Source organism: Pristiophorus japonicus, chromosome 1 (genome assembly GCF_044704955.1).
Source record: "Pristiophorus japonicus isolate sPriJap1 chromosome 1, sPriJap1.hap1, whole genome shotgun sequence".
Taxonomy (NCBI): Eukaryota; Metazoa; Chordata; class Chondrichthyes; family Pristiophoridae; genus Pristiophorus; species Pristiophorus japonicus.
The window spans coordinates 160,251,697-160,275,249 of record NC_091977.1 but is presented as its reverse complement, the minus strand read 5'-3'; the positions used below and the strand labels follow the sequence as shown (position 1 = coordinate 160,275,249).

Here is a 23,553-nt window from a genome sequence, read left to right as displayed (position 1 = left end):
GTATGGTAGCATAGTAGTTATGTCACTGACCAATAATCCAGAGGTCTGGACTAATAATCCATGAGATGTGAGTTCAAATCCCACCACTGCAGCTGGGGGATTTAAATTCAGATAATTAAATAAATCTGGAATTTAAAAAAAAGCTAGTATCAGTAATGGTGACCATGAAACTACCGGATTGTTGTAAAAACCCAACTGGTTCACTGATGTCCTTTAGGTAGGAATCCTGCCATCCTTACCTGGTCTGGCCTAGTTGTGACTCCAGACCCACAGCAATGTATTCTTCACTTAACTGCCCTCTGAAATGGCCTAGCAAGCCACTCCGTTGTACCAAACTGCTGCGACAAAGTCAGCACTGTGGGAGTACCTTCACCCCCAAGGGCTGCAGCGGTTCAAGAACGCGGCTCACCACGAGCTTCTTGAGGGCAATTAGGGATGGGCAATAAATGCTGGCCTTGCCAGCGGCACCCATATCCCGTGAACGAATAAAAATAAAGCAGCCTAAAGTAGGATCTGGACACAGCATCCTGGACTGACATTGGCAGATAACATTCACGCCATCAGGTAATGGCCATCCCTGGCAAGAAAAAGCCCAACCATCACCTCCTAACCTTCAATCGCACCACCATCGCCAGCCTGCCATCATCTTGGGGATCACAGAAACTTAACTGGACCAGTCATATTAACAAAGTGACTACAAGAGTAGAGCAGAGGCTTGGTGCCTCTAAATGAGCGACGCACCGACTGAATACTCTTTGCTCGCTTAGTTGGGTGCAACTGCACCAACACTTAAGCTCTACACCATCCAGGACTGAGTACTCTGTTTAATTGCCACCCTGTCACTGGACTCGATAACCATTCTCTTTACCACCTGTACACTGTACAATGTGTGCTCTCGACAGGATGCATTGTAGCAACTCATCAAGGTTACTATGACAGCACCTCCCCGCCCCGCAACTGCAAAAACAGAAAAGGACCTGAACACCAATGCCATGGGAACATAATTTCTTCCAAGTCACACGGTATCCTGACTTGGACACATATCTCTGTTCCTTCAGCATCAGTGGGTCAAAATCTTGGGATTCCCTAGTTAACCCCATCATGGGAGAAATCTCACCTTAAGGACTGCAACTCAAGAAGGCAGCCCACCACCACCATCTTAGAGTTGAGTGATAAATGTAACCTTGCCAGTGTCACCGATAACTCATGAACAATTTTTTTAAATTGTTTTATTTTATAATTGAGCTCAGTACCATACTTTTAATAAAAAAGACATGTTCTGCGTAATAGTTACAATTATGATTATGATGTTTCTATTTCTGTCTCCAAAAATAGGTTTTCAAACTGAAACCCAACGGTGATTATTTGTTAGTTCTTGGACAAGCCTTTGAACCAGGAAGTGACAGTAATCATTTCTGTCAGCCCACCGATGTGGCAGTGGATCCAGCTAGTGGTAACTTCTATGTGTCTGATGGCTACTGCAACAGCAGGATTATTCAATTTTCTCCAGAGGGAAAGTTCATAATGCAGTGGGGAGAAGGTATGGTGGATATAGAGAAAATTTTTAAATCACTCATTTTTAAAAGCAGAATTTGAATTCTGGCAAGATTGACTCGGCGATTACGGTGGGTGGGGAGTCAGAGTTCACAGGGTCCAATCGTGAGGTGTGTAAAGAGTAAATTTGTTGGGCCTGGAGGAAACACTCCTAGTCCAGAAGCAGTGCTGTAAATGCACTTACCTCATGGATCCGACCCCTCCAGTATAGTTTTACCTGCCGGATTTCCCCTGTATGGGTAAAAAATAAAAATCCTGTTAAAATGGAGGTAAGTAACCTCCTTAAAAGCTTTTATTGACCAACCAGCCTCCTGAGAGCACATTGGTCACCTGACCCGCCTCCATCAAAACCAGAAGTAGGCAGGTTTTTACCTCCCACCTGTCCTCGATGCACCCGTCCTTGGGGGTTAAAATTCCTCCCTGTACTTTCATCTCTTATGATGCCATCCAGAACAACATTGATAAAGAAATCAAAAAGTTTATGTGATGGTGAATATCCCTGCCTTAATGCTGTTTTCAGCAAAATAGGTTTAAAATGTCTCTCACCCACCTTTACATAGATCCCGGAGCTGGAGTAAACATTCCAGATGAACTCCCATAGCATCCAGCTTTTTTGTGAGGGCCACATGAGACACGAGATGGTGTTGAGCATTCTACTAACATTTACTTTGCAAATCTGCCAACCGATTGACTTGCCTGGTGGTTTCTGGGACTCTGGCAGGTTTTTTTTAGCTTATTCCTGAAGAAATTGCACCATATGATTAGTTTTTTTGTAATTTTTATTGAAATCCAAAATAAGCTCAATGTTGCTCTTGAGCTAGCTGATAGAATGATTGTGAGAGCCAGATATTGTGGCTTACCCTCTGATTCTTAGTTCTATCCTGTGGGTATATATCCTGCCTCCAACATCTGGGTGGCAGTGTAACAATGATGTAACCAGTCGCAGGATGTAGATTTGATGAACAGATCTTTTGATGTGATGTGAGCTGACCTGCAAAGAAAGGAAAGATAGATTACGAAAGTAAACTTGCGCAAAACATAAAAACAGATAGTAAAAGCTTTTACCGTCATATAAAACGGAAAAGAGTGACTAAAGTAAATGTTGGTCCCTTAGAAGATGAGAAGGGGGATTTAATAATGGGAAATGTGGAAATGGCTGAGACCTTAAACAATTATTTTGCTTCAGTCTTCACAGTGGAAGACACAAAAACCATGCCAAAAATTGCTGGTCACGGGAATGTAGGAAGGGAGGACCTTGAGATAATCACTATCACTAGGGGGGTAGTGCTGGACAGGCTAATGGGACTCAAGGTAGACAAGTCCCCTGGTCCTGATGAAATGCATCCCAGGGTATTAAAAGAGATGGCGGAAGTTATAGCTGATGCATTCGTTATAATCTACCAACATTCTCTGGACTCTGGGGAGGTACCAGCGGATTGGAAAGCAGCTAATGTAACGCCTCTGTTTAAAAAAGGGGGCAGACAAAAGGCAGGTAACTATAGGCTGCTTAGTTTAACATCTGCAGTGGGGAAAATGCTTGAAGCTATCATTAAGGAAGAAATAGCGGGACATCTAGATAGGAATAGTGCAATCAAGCAGACGCAACATGGATTCATGAAGGGGAAATCATGTTTAACTAATTTACTGGAATTCTTTGAGCATATAACGAGCATGGTGGATAGAGGTGTACCGATGGATGTGGTGTATTTAGATTTCCAAAAGGTATTCGATAAGGTGCCACACAAAAGGTTACTGCAGAAGATAAATGTACGCGGAGTCAGAGGAAATGTATTAGCATGGATAGAGAATTGGCTGGCGAACAGAAAGCAAAGAGTCGGGATAAATGGATCCTTTTCGGGTTGGAAATCGGTGGTTAGTGGTGTGTCATAGGGATCGGTGCTGGGACCACAACTGTTTACAATATACATAGATGACCTGGAAGAGGGGACAGAGTGTAGTGTCACAAAATTTGCAGATGACACAAAGATTAGTGGGAAAGCGGGTTGTGTAGAGGACACAGAGAGGCTGCAAAGAGATTTAGATAGGTTAAGCGAATGGGCTAAGGTTTGGCAGATGGAATACAATGTCGGAAAATGTGAGGTCATCCACCTTGGGAAAAAAAAACAGTAAAAGGGAATATTATTTGAGTGGGGAGAAATTACAACATGCTGCGGTGCAGAGGGACCTGGGGGTCCTTGTGCATGAATCCCAAAAAGTTAGTTTGCAGGTGCAGCAGGTAATCAGGAAGGCGAATGGAATGTTGGCCTTCATTGCGAGAGGGATGGAGTACAAAAGCAGGGAGGTCCTGCTGCAACTGTACAGGGTATTGGTGAGGCCGCACCTGGAGTACTGCGTGCAGTTTTGGTCACCTTACTTAAGGAAGGATATACTAGCTTTGGAGGGTGTACAGAGACGACTCACTCGGCTGATTTCGGAGATGAGGGGGTTACCTTATGATGATAGATTGAGTAGACTGGGTCTTTACTCGTTGGAGTTCAGAAGGATGAAGGGTGATCTTATAGAAACATTTAAAATAATGAAAGGGATAGACAAGATAGAGGCAGAGAGGTTGTTTCCACTGGTAGGGGAGGCTAGAACTCCATCCTCAAAATACGGGGGAGCCAATTTAAAACCGAGTTGAGAAAGAATTTCTTCTCCCAGAGGGTTGTGAATCTCTGCCCAAGGAAGCAGTTGAGGCTAGCTCATTGAATGTATTCAAATCACAGATAAATAGATTTTTAACCAATAAGGGAATTAAGGGTTACGGGGAACGGGCGGGTAAGTGGAACTGAGTCCACGGCCAGATCAGCCATGATCTTGTTGAATGGCGGAGCAGGCTCGATGGCCTACTTCTGTTCCTAATTCTTATGTTCTTATGTTCTTATGTTCTAATGTCCTAAGACTCCTGCTGAACTTATTGCTGGGTTTTGGTTGTTGATGTTTTTCTCAACACCAAATTACAGATGTAAAGCACCAGTGAACATCAGCAATGTAAGTCAATCATCTGATCCGATATGTGTGTTGGGATCAGCTGTTTGTTATACCATATATAATAAGTTTATCCTGTGAGTGATGATGTTTTGGCAGGTATAATTTCATTACAAATGGTTGGCAGTGAGTTACAAGTTAGCAGTTTAATTACTTAGATCTGCCATAAACTACAAGATAATTTCATAATATGCTAGAACAGTGATATCGTGTTACTGCATTAAATCACTGTCACATTTATTTAAATCATTTTTTCAAGCAATTTTCACTTTTTATTGCATTACATTAATTTTAAACACACACAACTTATTTTTTTATCTTGCAGAAAGCTCACTTTCTGGGATACCTAAGCCAAGTCAGTTCTTCATTCCACATAGCTTGACATTTGTGCCTGTGTTAGGCCAGCTGTGTGTTGCTGATCGAGAGAATGGACGAATCCAATGTTTTATAGCACAATCTGGACAATTCCTTCGGGAGATTCAGCACCCTGAATTTGGAGAGCGATTGTTTGCAGTGTCCTACACGACTGACAATGGTAATACTGGAGATTATATACCTGTGCAAGGGTGTTTTTATCTTTGCAAAATTGTGCAGTAGATGCAAATTGTTGAAAGCTTTAAAATTCAGTTAATTATAAACCCAGGCATTTCTGCACAGAAAAATAGAAATTGAAAGAGTTGTAAACACTTATCAGTGTAACATTTTGTGTTATAAGAAAAGTGCTGGAAACATACAGCAAGTTCATCGAAATCTGTAAAGAAAAAAGATTCGTTGTGATGTTTTAGGTACATAACTCTTCATCAGACTTAAGGTTAAGAGATAAGTAACGAATAAATACAGTAACTGGTTGAGGCCTCAACACAGATCCCTGTGGGATACCACTAGTCACATCCTGCCAATTAGAGTACCTGCCCATTATTTCTACTCTCGACATACCGCCCGCTTACCACCCCAAAGTACAAGTTTGGTCAAAAAACAGGTACATACCGCCGACATACTGCTCGGCGGAAGATTCATCATTGACAAACTGCCGAACGGTATGCACACCGCGCCATGCAAAACCGCCTGCATACTGCCCAAAAAGTGCAAATTTCATGACATACCGCCAACATACCACCGGAGCTGCATACCGTCCTGGAGAAGATGGTTTTACTCGATCTTAAGTCGGCGGGAATGGGCAGTAGTGCTCAGAGCCGGCATTTTGAAATCAGAATCAGTCAGCAAAAGCAGCACCTCAGTATGTAGAGGTGAACAGTGACTTTACAGTGCGACTTACAGTGGGAAAGGTATTTTTATTGGTACTGAGTACATTATTAAGATAGAAGGCATTTGAGCTATAATTTTTTTCAATGAAAAATCATGAGAGTTTATCTCAGGATATTTGAGGAGATTCTGGAGATTTAAAAAGAATGGGGCCTGCACTATCTCAGCCTACCTGTCTAATGCAGAATCCAGAAGGGAGAAGGTTTATTGAGCAGAATTATCAGGGTAATGGAGGAGATCTCAGACTGATGAGGAGGAGGCCTTACCCCCAAAAGATTTACAGGGAGAAGCGCTCATACTTGGACCTGACCGATTGACAGTGCGTTCGAAGGCTGCGCTTCCGAAAAGAGGTGATCAATGAGATTTGCCAGCTCATTAAGGCAGACCTGCAGCCCAGTACCACCAACATTACTGCACTCTCTGTCGAGATGAAGGTGACTGCGGCACTTTCCTTTTATGCATGCGGCTCTTTTCAGGCATCAGTTGGGAACATATGCTGTATTTCTCAACACACTACTCATCAATGCATTCAGCTGGTAACCGAGCACTATATGCATGTCGGATTGAATTTATAGACTTCCCAATGACCAGAGAGGCACAGAGTGAGAGGGCTTTTGGTTTTGCACGCATTGCCGGTTTCCCCAAGGATCAGGGTGCTATTGACTGTACCCATATTGCCCTGCGAGCACCATTGTAGGAGGCTAAGGTGCACCGAAATTGTTAGCGATTCCACTCCCTCAACATGCAGCTTGTCTGCGACCATACACAGTGTAGAATGGCAGTAGATGCCTACTTTCCAGGGAGCATCCATGATGCGCACATCTTCCATGAAAGCACTGTATCTGGCCTGTTGATGTCTGAGCCACAAGGTAAATGCTGGATGCTGGGGCACAAAGGGTACGGCCTCGCCACCTGGCTCTTGACCCTCCTGCGGAATTCTCAGACAGAAACCGAGCAACGATATAACAAGAGCCATATAGCCACACTAATATTATTGAAAAGACAATTGGAGTGACGTGGGGACAGGAATTGCCACGGGACTGTGGGACCACCTGAGGGGAGAGTGCAGGAAACGGAGAAGGAAGAAGAGGAAAATGAGGGGGAGGAGGATGAGGGAGCTTCCAGATTAACCCATGGCACCACCCCCCCCCCGCCCGCCAACACCACAGCGGAGGGCTCGCGAAGCGTATGCCACTGCAAAATTGGTACGTCAGCAGCTCATAAATGAACGCTTTACTTGTATGTTGAGAGCTGCATTTTGGGACCCTGATGACTGCTACCCTAAAAGTTTTACACTGTACAAGAGTGCTTAAATTCAATTCAAACGTTTATGTAAAAATGTAAAAAAAAAACAATTGTAAAACTTATAACTATAAATTTGAACAACTGTAACAACTTTAACAACTTAAAATAAACTTTAAAAAATCAAACTTCAACTATTTTAAATGAGCAATGAACACTTGACTACAACAAAGCATCCTTTACTGTCCTCGACCTCGACCGCGAATTCTCCCACCCTTGGGACTCACTACTCCTGCCCTTCCCTTTCCCACTGCCCGAGTCCAGATCTCCCCGTGGTTGTACCAAGCCGGCGTACAGCACCGCATCCTGAGTGCTCTTACTGTCGTTGGGAGTCAGTCATTGCAGGTGCAATGAATGGGGCCTTAGGAGAAGCTCGTGATCTGGAAGGCACGGCTTCAGGGCTGGAAGCTGCTGGCAGCTCCCCACCCTCGGGTGCTATCGACCCGACTACTATGGCACGGGGGGATTCCGCGCCATGTCTCGATCCGTCCATTGCTGCATAGCATCGACAGAGTCGGCGGTTCACTCCATCACAGTGATCAGACGCAACATATCCTCCGAGTGTCGTTCTGATAGCGCCACGATATTTCCAGCTATCGTAGCCACGGCCTTGAGCAGTTCTCGACCTATGTCGACGCTGGCCTGTGACAGATGCACCATGTCCTGGTACACGCCTATCTGTCTTGCAGCAACGGACCTTTTCTGCACCAACCTCCGTCGCTGTGGCAAAGGCGCTGCAACACTTGGGGGTGCGTTGCTGCGCACCGCTTGGTCCCGCAGAATCAGAGGAGGCAAGGGGGAATCCCATGAATATAGAGTCGGTGGTCGAGGATATTCCAGCTGGCTGCCTCCGTCTCCACCCCCACTTCCACTGGCTGCAGGATCAGCTGCTCTTCCTCTTCCTCATCTCCGGCAGGGGTGAAGTCGGGAGAGGGCTGGGTGATGTGAGAGGTGAAGGCAGTGGTTCTGTCGTCTGTTCTCTCTGCGGAGGTCTGGTCTGAATCCTGCAAGCTTGGAAGTATAAAACAATATTTAAAAGTGCTTGGCCCCAGGGGAGGGGTTAGGGTTACATGAGTACACGAGTACAGTGACGTAGCTCAGTCTTACTTAAATGTCCACCACTGCTGCATTACTGCATTACATATCGCAGACAGACAATGCATATATACATATACATGTGCATTGCATTACATGCCCCCAACATTGCAGTACATCACATGAGCCCAATATTACAGTGCAATAAACTTACATTACATTACAGGAGGCCAACATTACAGTTACAGTTACATTACATGACACTACACGACTGCAACACAGACCGGAGATTGTATTGAACTGACCATCCTGTGTGGGTGGGTCAGCTCCAACGCTGGTGGTAGCATGTTTGTTATCCCCCACCAGTGACAGGGCACAGATCTCAATCTCCGTCAAGGGTTCTTGCATTGGGGATCCTTCCTCCGCATGCTGCTGATCTGCTACCATTGTAGATGTCTTCTGCACAAAGTGAAGTAAATGAATGTAAAAATCTTCAATCCATTTAACATCGCAGACACACAGATTCACACGCACACACGCACACACACATCAAAACACTGCATTGATCCTCTTGTCATTGCCTAAAAGCACAAATGCATCGCCATAACCTTGGGATAAATAACATCATCTGTGTGACACTGAACCTACATTTACATGGTATGTGGCATATGGAGGGTGCATAAATAAAATCATTACTTACTCTTGCTACCCTCACCAGGTTGTTCCATCTCTTACGACACCTTTCCCCGGTGTGTACCATTGTACTTGTGGTGAAGACAGCCTCCCCGATCTCATCCCATATCATGTTGTACTCCTTTGGGGGGGGGTGGGGGGCACTCCGTGATATTCCCCAGCAGGGCAGGTAGCTCCGTTTCGGCGAAGGCGGGCGCCCTCAACCTCCCGTCCTTCTCGATATTCCAGCGCTTCGACTTTTTCAGCATTTCCATTATATTTATATTTATTATATTTATTATATGATTTTTGATTTATAAAATATATATTATTATTGTTGATATTGTATAATTATTATTTGTCATTAGTATTTTTTGACTCTGGAATCTGTGATTAAACCAACTGACCCTCGAATACCTTGCTGCTCCTTCTCTCCCACGACTTCAACTCTCTGCGCATGCGCAGGTGACCCCTGACCGTGAAATCGCAGGGAAAAAGCATCTGTGGGGGGGAAAAAAGCAACAACAAAAAAAATTTGTACATGCGCAGTGCTGTGCCACACCGTCCATCAACAAGAAAGTCGATCTTGATCGACTATAATACTGCATACCACCCGCTGCACACCGCTCGGATACCGAGCTTCAACTTTAGCTAACCATCTCTTGGGAACTTTATCGAATGCCTTCTGGAAATCCATGTAAATAGCATCCCCTGTTCACTACTTTAGTCACCTCTTCAAAAAATTCAATCAGGTTTGTCAGGGGCATTACCAACTCTTTAGAAATCCGTTGGTGTGAGCCATACAAAACCATTTAGAGACACACTGATGAGAAAGGAGATAGAGTGAAGGAAAGAGTAACACAGAAAAATTAAGAAAAAGAGACATGGAGAAATATAGGCAGAGTAATGAGAAAAGTGAGAGCCATACAAAAAAGCGTAAAAGAGTGGAATGCAGAGAGATAGAGATGTGGAAAGAATTAAGCAATAGGGGAAAAAAGGTATAGAGACAGTTGCAGGAAGCGAGACATTTTTTGCAATATGTAATAAATATATTATGTACTGATACATTGGACATGAATTGGTACAATGTTTCTGTTGTTAGAAACAGCATATTCTGCCTCACCATGAGCAACACCATGGGAAATCTGCTATTAGTATTAGTATACATTAAATAAATTATACATTAAAATTGAGTATAACTGCATTTGCGAGGATTTCAGCAGTTCAAGATGTCAAGACTTCTAGGACAACTAGGGATGAGTGATAATTGTGGCCTTGCCAGCATTGCCCACATCTTGTGAACAGAACAAAGAAATTAAGGCACTCGTACATGCTCAACCATGGTTGTTTGAAAACCAATGTGAGTAACTATTCAATAAGCACAATGCAGTATTGTTCTATAACTTGTTGGTCTTGGATAGACTATGTAGAGGACTCAGTACACAAGTCATTTACAATAATCAGGGAGGAAAAGACCTTCCTCACCATTAGATATACGAGAACCAAATTTCCAGAATCAATATCTATGATCAAAATCATCCCTTGTTGCATTTAATTATTTTACGACTTGATTTATTTAATTCTATTATATTTTATTTTAGGTGGTCAATTATATGCAGTAAATGGAGAAGCTCTTGTTGGCAAAGGTGTACCAGTGCAAGGATTTATTCTGAATTTTACAACTGGAGAATTATTGGATATCTTCAAACCAGCCAAACAGGTATTTAGAGTAAAGAAAACAGAACCCTTTGCTGAGAGATGTGTAAACTAAAAATAACATTGTACAAAAATTATTTTCTACTTAAACAGCATTTCATGCAATGCACCAATTTATAAATTTACAAATTGCAGTATTTAATTAGGTTCAATGTAACAAAACAACTCTGGTCTCAGTGTCTCTTAGCTTGGAGGGAGTAAAAAAATCTGTTAGGGACCCAACTTTGACAAAGTGCCACATAATCAGCTTGCCAGCAAAGCAGCCCATAGAATAAAAGGGACAGTGTCAGCATGGATACGAAATTGGCTAAGTGACAGGAAACAGAGAATCGTGGTGAACGGTTGTTTTTTGGGCTGGAGGAAGGTATACAGTGGTGTTCCCCAGAGGTCGGCACTAGGACCACTGCTTTTATTGATATATATTAATGACTTGGATTTGGGTGTACAGAGCACAATTTCAAAATTGCAGATGAAACAAAACTTAAATGTATAGTGAACAGTGAGGAGGATAGTGATAGACTTCAAGAGGGCATAGACAGGCTTGTGAAACAAGTGGCAGTTGAAATTTAATGCAGAAAAGTACAATGTGATACATTTTGGTAGGATGAATGAGGAGAGGCAATATAAACTAAAGGGTACAATTCTAAAGGGTGCAGCAACAGAGAGACCTGGGGGTATATGTGCACAAATTGTTGAAGGTGGCAAGGCAGGTTGAGAAAGTGGTTAAAAAAACATACGGGATCCTGGGCTTCATAAATAGAGGCATAGAATACAAAAACAAGGAAGACACAATGAACCTTTATAAAACACTGGTTCAGCCTCAACTGGAGTATTGTGTCCAATTCTGGGCATCGCACTTTAGGAAGTATGTGAAGGCCTTAGAGAGGGTGCAGAAAAGATTTATAAGAATGGTTCCAGGGATGAGGGACTTCAGTTACATGGACAGACTAGAGAAACTGGGGTTGTTCTCCTTAGAGTAGAGAAGATTGAGAGGAGATATGATAGAGGTGTTCAAAATCATGACGAGTTTGTACAGAGTAGATAGAGAGAAACTGTTCCCATTGGCAGAAGGGTCAAGAACCAGACAACACAGATTTAAGGCAATTGGCAAAAGAGCCAAAGGCAACATAAGGAAAATCTTTTTTACGTAGCGAGCGAGTGGTTAGTATCTGGAATGCACTGTCTGAGAGGATGTTGGAGGCAGATTCAATCGTGGCTTTCAAAAGGAAATTGGATAAGTACTTGAAGGAAAAAAAATTTGCAGGGCTACGGGGAAAGGGCAGGGGAGTGGGACTAGCTGAAGTGCTCTTGCAAAGAGCCAGCACAGGTTTGACGGGCCGAATGGCCTCCTTCAGTACTGTAACCCTTCTATATTGTAACCATTCTGTGGCGGAATTATCTGAGGAGTTAGTGGGCACGATTGGTGGCGGGTTGGGTGGGAAAGTGATTTTTTTGACAGCGGGTCAACCTGCTGTCACGCTCCTCTCCCAGTGAGAGCACTGAGCAGACCCGACACGCAGCAGCGGGGGACCTAATTAAAATGATTAGCATCGAGTTGCCAGATACTTAATAACCTTTTTCCACTTGCCTTTTGTCTTTAACTTCATGATCATGGGGTCCCCCTGTGCGCAGACCATGACTATCATGCTGAGGCGTGAGTTCAGCGGCCATTCAGCTGATTACGACAGTTTCAAATGTACAGTAAAAGCTCCCACCTGACTGATATTCACTTTCCTCAGGCAGAAACTTTTCTCTCTCCATTTCCGGCACACATTCTACAGGCTTTCCACTTTCCACTCTCTAACCACTCTCACTTCATTGGAAAAAAAGCTCTCACCATTGACAGAATGCTTCTGTCATCCCTACTTCACCTGCCAGTTTGGCACCACCCCACACCAACACCATTAATCATTCCTTTCACATTCATCACCATTGCAGGCGGTACTGTTAAGTCTCATCTTTCATTGCAACTGACTAAATCACTTCCAAAGGTGCACACACACCTGTCCCAAGATCGGAAATTGTTGAAAATAAAGGCTTCAATGTTTGACACCATATTAACAGAAACTTTACATGAACATGGATAGAAACATAGAAAATAGGTGCAGGAGTCGGCCATTCGGCCCTTCAAGCCTGCACCGCCATTCAATGAGTTCATGGCTGAACATGCAACTTCAGTACCTCATTCCTGCTTTCTCGCCATACCCCTTGATCCCCCTAGTAGTAAGGACTACATCTAACTCCTTTTTGAATATATTTAGTGAATTGGCCTCAACAACCTTCTGTGGTAGAGAATTCCACAGGTTCACCACTCTCTGGGTGAAGAAGTTTCTCCTCACCTCGGTCCTAAATGGCTTACCCCTTATCCTTAGACTGTGACCCCTGGTTCTGGACTTCCCCAACATTGGGAACATTCTTCCTGCATTGAACCTGTCTGAACCCGTCAGAATTTTAAACGTTTCTATGAGATCCCCTCTCATTCTTCTGAGCGCCAGTGAATACAAGCCCAGTTGATCCAGTCTTTCTTGATATGTCAGTCCCGCCATCCTGGGAATCAGTCTGGTGAACCTTCGCTGCACTCCCTCAATAGCAAGAATGTCCTTCCTCAAGTTAGGAGACCAAAACTGTACACAATAATCCAGGTGTGGCCTCACCAATGCCCTGTACAACTGTAGTAACGCCTCCCTGCCCCTGTACTCAAATCCTCTCGCTATGAAGGCCAACATGCCATTTGCTTTCTTAACCGCCTGCTGTACCTGCATGCCAACCTTCAATGACTGATGTACCATGACACCCAGGTCTCGTTGCACCTCCCCTTTTCCTAATCTGTCACCATTCAGATAATAGTCTGTCTCTCTGTTTTTACCACCAAAGTGGATAACCTCACATTCATCCACATTATACTTCATCTGCCATGCATTTGCCCACTCACCTAACCTATCCAAGTCACTCCGCAGCCTCATAGCATCCTCCTCGCAGCTCACACTGCCACCCAAATTAGTGTCATCCGTAAATTTGGAGATACTACATTTAATCCCCTCGTCTAAATCATAAAACACCCAAATGCCTGCCCTTGTGTGTTGTTAGTTGGTATAATTGTATTAGGATGAGGTTGAGTGTGAGGGGTGGCTAGTGCGATGGGAAAGTGATAATATAGATAGAGAGGGATGGGTGGAGGTGCAAGATAAGTTGGTGTGAGTAAGGATGTGCAGAAATAGGATAGTGAAGGCAGAGTGATGGGGATGAGATGAGCGGTACAGCAGGATGAGGTTGTGTGTGGCTTTGTGCTAACGCTTCATGATCTACTGAGATCATTTGCGGCACTGCACCCAGGTCCTCCTGACAACATCCCTGCTTGTGCCCTGCAATGTGAAACCAGGGATAACTCCCCTGCTCTTCTTCAAAATAGTGCCATGGGATCTTTTACGTCCACCTGAGAGAGAAGATGGAGCCTCGGTTTAAAGTCTCATCTGAACGAAGTCACCACCAATTCACTGGAGTGTCAGCCTAGATTTTTGTGCTCAAGTCTTTGGAGTGGGACTTAAACCCACAAGCTCTGACTCGAACAGCGAGGGTGCTACCAACTAACCCATGGCTGTGATGCTGCAGTTGGACAAAGGGGGGTGAGATGCACAAAAGGGTGGAGAGGATAGAGGTCTTGAGAAGACTGTAGAGATAGGATGGTTTTAGATCAATATTCCCTGTAAGCTGCGCTTTGTTCTGTGCTAGTGCGTGACCTGTTTCTTTTAGTACGCAGTTCCTTTAAATTTCCATGTTTGCGTGCTATTTATAATGAAGAACCCGGTGAGCGGCCTGTATGGGACCTTTCCCATTACTGTGCACCGCACAGCTTAAAGGGAACATTGTTTCAGACCATGGCAAGATTTAAAGATGGACATTAAAAACTTCAGTTTGCCCTAGATAGTCTCTCAGGTTCAGCAGTGCTGGTTATTCCTGTAAGTAATACCCTTGCCTTAAATTAAGGATGTGGCTGTATGGCCCGATATGCAATTTTAAAATAGCATAAGCTAGAAGTATAACAATAGTACCTTCTTGGATATTATGCCTTTGTGCCCTGATGTGTGTTTTCCAATCTTTCAGTAGACGCACTGAAAACACTTTAGTGAGACGAGGCCAGATAAGAATTGATGAGTGTATTATTTTACAGACAGCAAGTGAATGTATTAAGAAAGAGTTGTAATCAAATCTCATCAACTTTGCTTTAATTCACTTCCTTCTGTGTATGTCACACCACCTCGTTAGTGGGATAACTTAACTATTTTTACTGGTAAGCTCCTTTCCTGTCTCCTAAGAGTGGATTCTTGGCAAACACCCCATAATGGACATAAATGAATACTTCATCGCAAAGACGACAACAACTTGCATTTGCAGCTATATAGCGCGTTTAACTTAAACGTGAATGTTCAAAGGGGCACCTAAACAAACTTCAGTCCAAAGCATTTTGAATCGTGCTTTATTTGAATTCTAATATACATTTTCATCTACACTGTTCTATGTATTTAACTCTTAAGCACTACATGATCTTATTGGTGTTAATTGTACTTAAGTGGTGTATAACAATTGATGGTTAGTGGTATACAGGTGGTGAAAATTAATTGGGGACTGTCTTGTTCTTATATATGGGAGTAGGCTGGGGAAGGGTTGCAAGCTTATCTTGGGGACGTCTCTCTGAATAAAGCTTGTAAGCAACTAAAGACTGGGCCCTAGTACTCTATCCTTCACCACCTGGCTATCTGACTTTTTACAAATAGTGCCATGTTTAACATGAATTACACAAATATGGTGGCATAGTGAGAAATCCCAAAACATGACAAGGATAAGGGTTTGAAAAATGTGTTGGGGACGGGGAGCCAATATAGGTCAGTGAGGACAGAGGTGATGGGCAAGCATGACTTGGTGTAGGGCAGACACATGCATTGGACAGATTGGAGTTTATGAAGGAAGAGAAGCCAGCAAGGAGAGTGGAAATAGTTGAATCCTGTAAGTGACAGGTATATATAAGGGTTTTAGCGGCAAAGGGGCTGAGTTACGAGCAAAGGTGGGCAGTGTTGTGGAGGTGGAACTACGCAACTCGGGGTTCAACTGCTACTGTGAATAATTATGCCAAGTGTAACCCCTTTTGTCCTTCAGATTATGTCAAGGACATCATGGGGAGATACATTTTTACTTTTACATGCAAATTAACATTGATTTATTTATTTTCTTAAGAACTTCATGATGCCACATGACATTGTTGCAGCAAATGATAAGACGGTATATGTTGGGGATGTCCAAGCAACCACAGTGTGGAAATTTGTACCAGCAGAAAGTAAGCTTTCAGTTGATTCATTTTATTGGTTGACCTAGCTTGCCATTCATTTTCATTTTATTTGACATTCACTGCTGTGTGTGTATATTCTCCTACAATCTGTAACAGTTTCTAGTTATTACCTAAGCATTATTTTGAAAAATGGTTGCATTAAATCACCATTTTATTTGTTTTGAAACTTCAGTTTTAAACTAGCTCTTACCAATGTATCAAGTGACTAGTATGGTTCAGGCTGCCTGTCAAGTGTGAGGTGTGGAGAATTTAGATCATAGATGTTCAAATATACAACCCCCGCTCTCTCTTTCCCCCCCCCTCCCCCAACAAAAAAAAATTGTCCCTGTGACCTTTGTTGCCTGGAAGGTGATGCTCCAGGCCAGTGTATATACCGCAGTGATATTGTCATCGTGCCCATGATCAAAATAATGACAGTTGTCCTCAAGAGTTTTACCCAAGCCAGATGCACTCCTGCATGAATGTTGAATTGGAAATTGTCTGAGTTTTAGATAAAGAATTTGTCGTTGAACTACTTCTAAATTTTATTTTAAAGTAACAGACACATGATTCAAATGAAACGTGACTTTTGGAAGAACAGATGATGTAATTTACTGCTGGAAGGCAGCAATGTTTTTTCATTAACTGCACAAAGTGAACCTGACTTTTATAAAATAGATTTGCCCTATCCATAAAAATAAAATAGGTCCAATAAAGAGAATCATATTTCTAGAATTGATCACAGTTCTGAAATTGTGGCTTCATCTTTGATTTGTGTTCATTTATTACCGAAATGTAGTAGAGAAGCTAGTGCTACATGACTACCATTCCTGATTTCATAGAATCACAGAATGATACAGCACAGAAGGAGGCCATTCGACCCATCTTGCCTGTGCCAGCTCTTTGGTAGAGCTATATCCAGTTAGTCCCTCTCCCCTGCTCTTAGCTTTCAAGTATTTAACCAATTCTCTTTTGAAAGTTACTATTGAATCTGCTTCTACCACCTTTTCAGGCAGTGCAATCCAGATTGCAACAACTCGCTGTGTTTCTCATAGCATCTCTGGTCCTTTTGCCAGTCACTTTAAATCTGTGTCCTGTGGTTACTGACCCTTCTGCCACTAGAAACAACTTCTCCTTTACTATCAAAACCATGAATGATTTTGAACATTTTTTTGCTCTGAGAAAAACCCCAGCTTCTCCAGTCTCTCCACATAATTGAAGTCCCTCATCTTGGTACCATTCTAGTGAATCTCTTCTGCACCCTTTCTATGGCCTTGATATCCTTACTAATCTGTGGTGCACAGAATTGAACATCATGGAGGAAATTTTAACCCTACTCGCTCAGCAGAAACCTGGCGGTTGGGCAGTTAAAATCGCCCTGGCTCTTACCTGTCCAAAAACCGCCATGATCGCAACATCTGCAATTTTAACTTGCTCTCCTCAGCAGACAGAAAGAGCATGTGCCCGGAGCCAACAGGATCCTCCTTTACATAAGCATGTTGCGGCCTAATGACAACATTGGGACTCGACTAAGTTTAACTGGCCTGAGCGGGGAATTCACCTGGAGTTAAAATCAGGGCCAATACTCGAGCTGAGGCCTAAGCAGTGTTTTATAAAGAGTTGGCATAACTTCCTTGCTTTTGTACTCTACTCCTTTATTAATAAAGCCAAGGATCCCATATGCTTTTTTGACGGCCTTCTCAACTTGTTCTGCCATCTTCAAAGATTTATGTACATACACCCCAGGTCTCTCTGTCCCTGCACCCCCCCCCCCCCCTAAAATTGTATCATTTAGTTTATATTGCCTCTCCTCATTCTTCCACAAAAATGTAGTACTTCACATTTATCTACGGTAAATTTTATCTGTCATATGTCTGCTCATTTCACCAGTCTGTCTATATCCTCCTGAAATCTGTTACTATCCTCTTCATTGTTTACTACTTTTCCGAGTTTTGTATCATCTGCAAACTTTGAAATTATGCCCTGTATACCCAAGTTATGGTCATTTAGATTATAAAGATCAGTGGTATTAATACCAAATCCTGAAGAACACCACTGTATACTTCTCTCCAGTCTGAAAAATAACCATTCATCACTACTCTCTGTTTTCTGTCCCTTAGCCAATTTTTTGTCTTCACGACCACTGTCCCTTTAATCCCATGGGCTTCAATTTTTCTAACAAATCTATTATGTGGTACTTTGTCAAATGCCTTTTGCAAGTCCATATACACTTCAATTGCACTACCCTCATCAACCCTCTCCATTACTTCTCTAAGACTTTCCCCACCACCAACGTTGGGCTGACTGACCTGTAGCTGCCGGGTTTATTCCTTTTCCCTTTTTTTAAACAGGGGTGTAACATTTACAGTCCTCTGGCACCACCCTCATATCTCAGGAGGATTGGAAAATTGCGGCCAGAGGCTCCGCAATTTCCACCCTTACTTCCCTGAGTAACCTAGGATGCATCCCATATGAACAGGGTGGCTTATCCAATTTGAGGACTGCCATTTTTTGTACATCTCCATATTTGAATTTCTGCAATCACCTTTTGTCCCTGCCATAACACTGAAATTGCTCTAATCAAAGACACAAATGACATCCTCTGTGTCTGTGACACTGGTGTTCCCCCCCCCCATTCCCCATGACCTCTCTGCAGCCTTTGTCAGTTGACCACACCATACACTTCTAAAGCTTCTTCTCTGTTGTCCAACTCAGTGGGACTGTTTAAATTATTTCATGGCCTCATTCCTCCCTTTCTCTAACCATCTCCATCACTATTGAACTCTGTGTTCCTCTGACTCTAACCTCTTCTGCACCCTCCCAACCATTGGCAGCTATGGCTTCAGCTGCTTTGGTCCCACCCTCTGGAATTTCTCCATTTTGGCTTGGCGTCTTTTTTTTGTCTGGGTCTACATCAGAGGCATGGCATGAATGTAGTTTGTTAATTTAGCACAGGAAGTGAGAGTTTCATTGGAGTGTGAAAAATATCTCGATAGATTCAAATGCGTGCTTTCCTGGGTGGCAACCTAGAAATACCCCTTGGTGTCATTCAAAGAATATGGAATATTTCTCTGCCATACATTCGTACAACTCATTTTACAGGGTGGCAGAGATGAGGTAGGATCATTCTGAGGGTCAGTAATGATGTTAGGATTTCTTGGTCTATTAGTCTCATGAGCAAGTCATCATGGCCTATAAACCATTGCTTGAATATGTTTTGTTTTCCATTTGTGTGATTTGGACGTAAACACACAAAATAAAACTGACGTTTGTAGTAAGCATATAGATATCTCCCTTTATAACTGAGGGATTTGGGGAAAATTCTGTAATTTATCTCCCCAATAGAAGTTTTAGTCCAGCAACCTCTTAGATTTATATGGGAACAATTTTTATTTAATTTCAGAGGCTGAGCACCGTTCAGTAAAGAAAGCTGGACCTGGCATTGAGATGCATGAAATAGATGGTAAGTGTTCATAACATATTTTAGTGCAAGTCCTTAATTGCAGAAAATAATTAAATTGTTCCATTTGAATAAATTAATAAAAGAAAATCATACAAGAATATCAATAGGCAATTTTTTTTTCAGTAATAATTGGATTTGTTTATTATTGAAGCAAATTTGTACACTTGAAACTGTACACTAGATTTAACAAGTTTGTATCAGTTATTGGTACAAACATGAATTCTAAAATATTAAATTGCAATGGTTAATAATTATAATTCGTATTAATATTTTGGTCAATTTTAAGCAACTGAGACATTCCTAGAAGCAGCAATAGAAGGCAAGATGAGATCGCCTGATGTGTTGGAGAAGCATAAAAGCAAGAGTGTTCTCAAACAGTCCAGTACTGCAGTTTCTCCTGTCCTTATTACATTACTGCTCATCATTCCTGTTGTGATGTTAGTGGGAATTGGAGTCTTCATCCACTGGCGAAAGGGCAAGATGTATGGAGGTACAGAACATGATTCATGATGTATTTTCTTTTTTGAACTAGAGCTTATAAGCAAGTTCTAACTTTGTGTTTTATTGACTTTACCTACTTTAGCCATTAAACTGTGAGATAGTTGTTCATGCATCAAATTTATACACACATTTTTGATGACAATGGCAAAATAGACATTGAGGGGGAGTGTCGCCGTGAGTTTGACACTGGTCTAACACTTTTGGGACTTAAGTTCAAATTCAGACGAGACTGATGAGATGAAAGTTTCCTCTATCTGGAAGGATCCCATGTTAAATCTCAATTCAGTTCCTACGGCCGATTCTTCATTAATTCAGCAATCTTTCTCAAAATGGCTGTTGTGGGAGATTGAAAATCTCACAAAGGTCCAGTAGAGGATGTCCTTTAGAGATTGAGATGTGGCACTGAAGCATATTTTCTGAACAAGTAAAGGGAGATTCACGCTGCATCTAACCATACTGAAGTTGACGAGGGACTACTTAGTAACATTTTCCGGCGGGAGAAGACCGTTGTTCCATCTGGCCCATCTAGCCACAGTATTCCCTTGGTACATTTCTGATAACCTTGAATCCCATTTGTTGACGAGAATCCTGTCTTGAAACCCATTAAGGTTTCTTGTTCCCACCCATGCCGGTAATCTCTTCCACATACTTACCAACCTTTTAGTAAAAAAGGATCCTCCTGCATTTCATATTTTCTTTTGTTGTCCTTAATTTGTGAGCTATTTTAAATAAATCCTCCAAAAAATTATTATTTGTTTCTCAGAAACTGCAGTCTGACATGCTTTATTTTATCTTTTAGAGGACCCTGACAGCAAATTGGAGTCAATACAGTCGTCGGGAGGAATCCTGGGGAGGCTTAGGGGTAAGGCAATTGTAAAATGAAGGCAAAATCATTTCCAGAATTAATGCTGTCTCCAATGTTCACAAATCTCACAATTTTATGGTAATGCTGCAGCAACATTGCTGATTTTTCATGGACAGAAGGCAGTGAATCTAAGAGTTTTCTTATATTTTGCATATTCTGAGGGATTTGAAATACTTTATTTTTGACAGGAAAAAGCAGCCGAGGACTGAACTTGGGGAACTTCTTTGCAAGCCACAGGGGTTATAGTCGAAAAGGTTTTGACAGATTGAGTACTGAAGGAAGCGATCAAGAAAAAGATGATGAGGAAGGCACTGACTCAGAAACAGAAGAGTATTCTGCACCACCACTTCCACCCACCACCTCATCCTCCTGAAATATGCTGATTCCAATTTGATCTGATAACGATGACAATACATTGAGTTCCCATTTTGTTTCCCTAAAAGCAGATATATTCAGGATATGTGTTTGATAGTAACTGTACTAATCTGTTTTGGCTATACAACATGTAAGTTTTTATTTATTTGTGGAGCGTTTCATATCATGCTGTTGCTACCATATCTAAACAATCAGGCCGGTTTTATTCTTTGGACTAGCTATTGTCTGAATACTAAATCAAAATTTACTGCTTTGGGCCATAATGCATATCCTTTCATTGTTACTGCCTTACTTTGCTGGAGCTATAAACCTGTGTTAGTGAGTCAGTCACTTTTCTCTGCTCGAGGTGTAGCATTTGGCTACTGTCCTGTCTGGCACTTTAGTTTGATATTTCCAGTGTGTAAGTAATATTGTGCCTTCTCTATCAAGCATTCTCAGTCTACTGTAGTCCAATTATACCACAAAAGGGAAGCAAAGCTGCTACTTTTTGTCTTGGTATCTATTGATAACTGTCCTGTTTACTGAAGAGAAAACTGTATATACAGATGGATTCTGTATTTACAGCAAAAATCATTTTTTGATGTATTCATAAATGTCAAACTTCAATTATGGGGGAAAATTGTTATATTGTCAGAACACTATTTTCGGTCGCTGAATGTAATTTGTGTAATAAAGTGTTTGCGAGCATTACTCATTTTATACAGGCATCATTCATGTGGGTCTTGCACATTTTCAAGGTTAGAACTAGTTCTATGCATTTTTGAGTGTGTAGATGAAGGTGAGCTGCAAGCCTCTGACAACAACCTTTTCACTTGGTCTGGTGATGGAGTATATTTGGAGTCCAAAGTAGTAATCATACAAAGTTACTAAAACCTACACAAGGCAAACTTACAATGCATTGCAATTTAGAGTTGTCTCTTCAGTTTACTGATTACACTGAATTGCAAATGAGTGCTACAGTTTTTCATTGATTTATTTTAGTCTGAGAAACATGGGACCCTAATTCAAATGGTGCAAAGGAGCCTTTGGAACGGAGGAAGATTGGAATTCCAGCCTGTCTACAGGTATTGGCACTGACCCCGCTGTGAATTCTATAGTTGGCCAATTTAAATAGACAGAGGTGTGCAGGCTGTGTAAATAAAGAGCAAACTTGCATCGATGTCGCCCTTTCACAACCTTAGGATGCCCCAAAGTGCTTTACAGCCAATGAGGTATTTTTTTAAGTGTAGTGTCACTGTTGTAATGTAGAAAATGTGGTAGTCAATTTGTACACAACAAGGTCCCACAAACAGTAATTGGTTGAGGAATAGATATTGGTCAGGACACAGAGAGAACTCCCCTACTCCTCTTCGAATAGCACCGTGGGATCCTTTACATCCACCTAAGAGGGCAGACAGAGTCTCGGTTTAACATCTCATCCGAAGAACCGCACCTCCGACAGTGTAGCGCTCCCTTAGTATTGCATTCAAGTGTCAGCCTAGATTGTGTGCTCAAGTCTCTGGAGTGAGGCTTGAACCCACAACCTTCAGACTCCGGTAAGAGTGCTATCACTGAGCTATGGTTGAGACTCAACAATAAAGCTTACAAATATGGGGGGGAAGTGGGGGTGATGATAGCATGGATGTTGGCTATAGTCCCCAAAAAGGCCATGAAGAAAAAAGGGGCCTGAAAATACCTGGAGTTGGGAAACTGGGAGGGAAAGAGATGTATGGGGACTGATAAATACTGGGGGAGAGACAGAAATCGGACACACTAGCAGGATATAAAACCTGCTGCTTAACGAGGCAAGAGCAGCATTGGAGGAAGCAGGCAACCTGGGCAACAAGGATTGCAGTCAGATTGATAAAAAACATGGCAAACCTTATGGAGCTGGGTCTGCACTTTCTCCTAATGGAGATGTGGAGCAAGAAGAATGAATTGTTTGATATCAGGGCCCGTAGATGTCAAGAATACAGTATGCACTTATTAAAGTTAGGTAATTGTGGTTGTGAATGCTAATTCCTTGACATTTAGGACTCCTTTGGTGCAGGAAGAAGTTTAACAACCTCAGCAGAACAGTCAAGGTAAGCTACCTAACCCTTTCTTACATTCTGATTATATATGTGGCACTGCTTCATTCATTAGACTGGACGGCGCAGATATAATGGTAAGTACTGCAGGGAATAGAATACGGCCAGGGTGATGATCTGGACTAGTTTCGATCGCCTGGATGGTTTGGAGAGGAATTTTCCCAGATTTTTTCTCCCGAATTTGGCCTGGGTTTTTATCTGGTTTTTGTCTCTCCCAGGAGATCACATGGCTCCGGTGGGGGTGGAGTGTAGAATGTTTTAGTATAAGGGGTGTCGCAGTATTGTGAGGCGGATTGGTTGGGCTGGGTGTTCTTTGCCTTTCCGTCATTGTTCACAGGTTTATATGTAACCTTTCGGGCTGCTGACCCAGGGCCGTGTGGCTCTTTGTCGGCCGGCGTGGACACGATGGGCCGAAATGGCCTCCTGCTGC

The 23,553-nt window shown here is 42.4% G+C and overlaps 1 protein-coding gene across 4 annotated transcripts in view; it reads left to right on the top strand.

Moving 5' to 3' along the window:
* The window catches only part of pam (peptidylglycine alpha-amidating monooxygenase), a 398,693-nt gene extending 376,949 nt beyond the window's left edge, over positions 1-21,744 (top strand). For all 4 annotated transcript variants that reach the window (XM_070884267.1, XM_070884245.1, XM_070884252.1 and 1 more), the window contains 8 exons: positions 1,336-1,540; positions 4,868-5,077; positions 10,416-10,534; positions 15,760-15,859; positions 19,254-19,313; positions 19,600-19,803; positions 20,614-20,676; positions 20,868-21,744. In XM_070884267.1, the coding sequence (XP_070740368.1) occupies positions 1,336-1,540; positions 4,868-5,077; positions 10,416-10,534; positions 15,760-15,859; positions 19,254-19,313; positions 19,600-19,803; positions 20,614-20,676; positions 20,868-21,052 (1,146 nt within the window). In that variant the 3' untranslated portion in view covers positions 21,053-21,744. The remainder of the gene's footprint in view (positions 1-1,335; positions 1,541-4,867; positions 5,078-10,415; positions 10,535-15,759; positions 15,860-19,253; positions 19,314-19,599; positions 19,804-20,613; positions 20,677-20,867) is intronic.
* Positions 21,745-23,553: the final 1,809 nt, after the last annotated feature.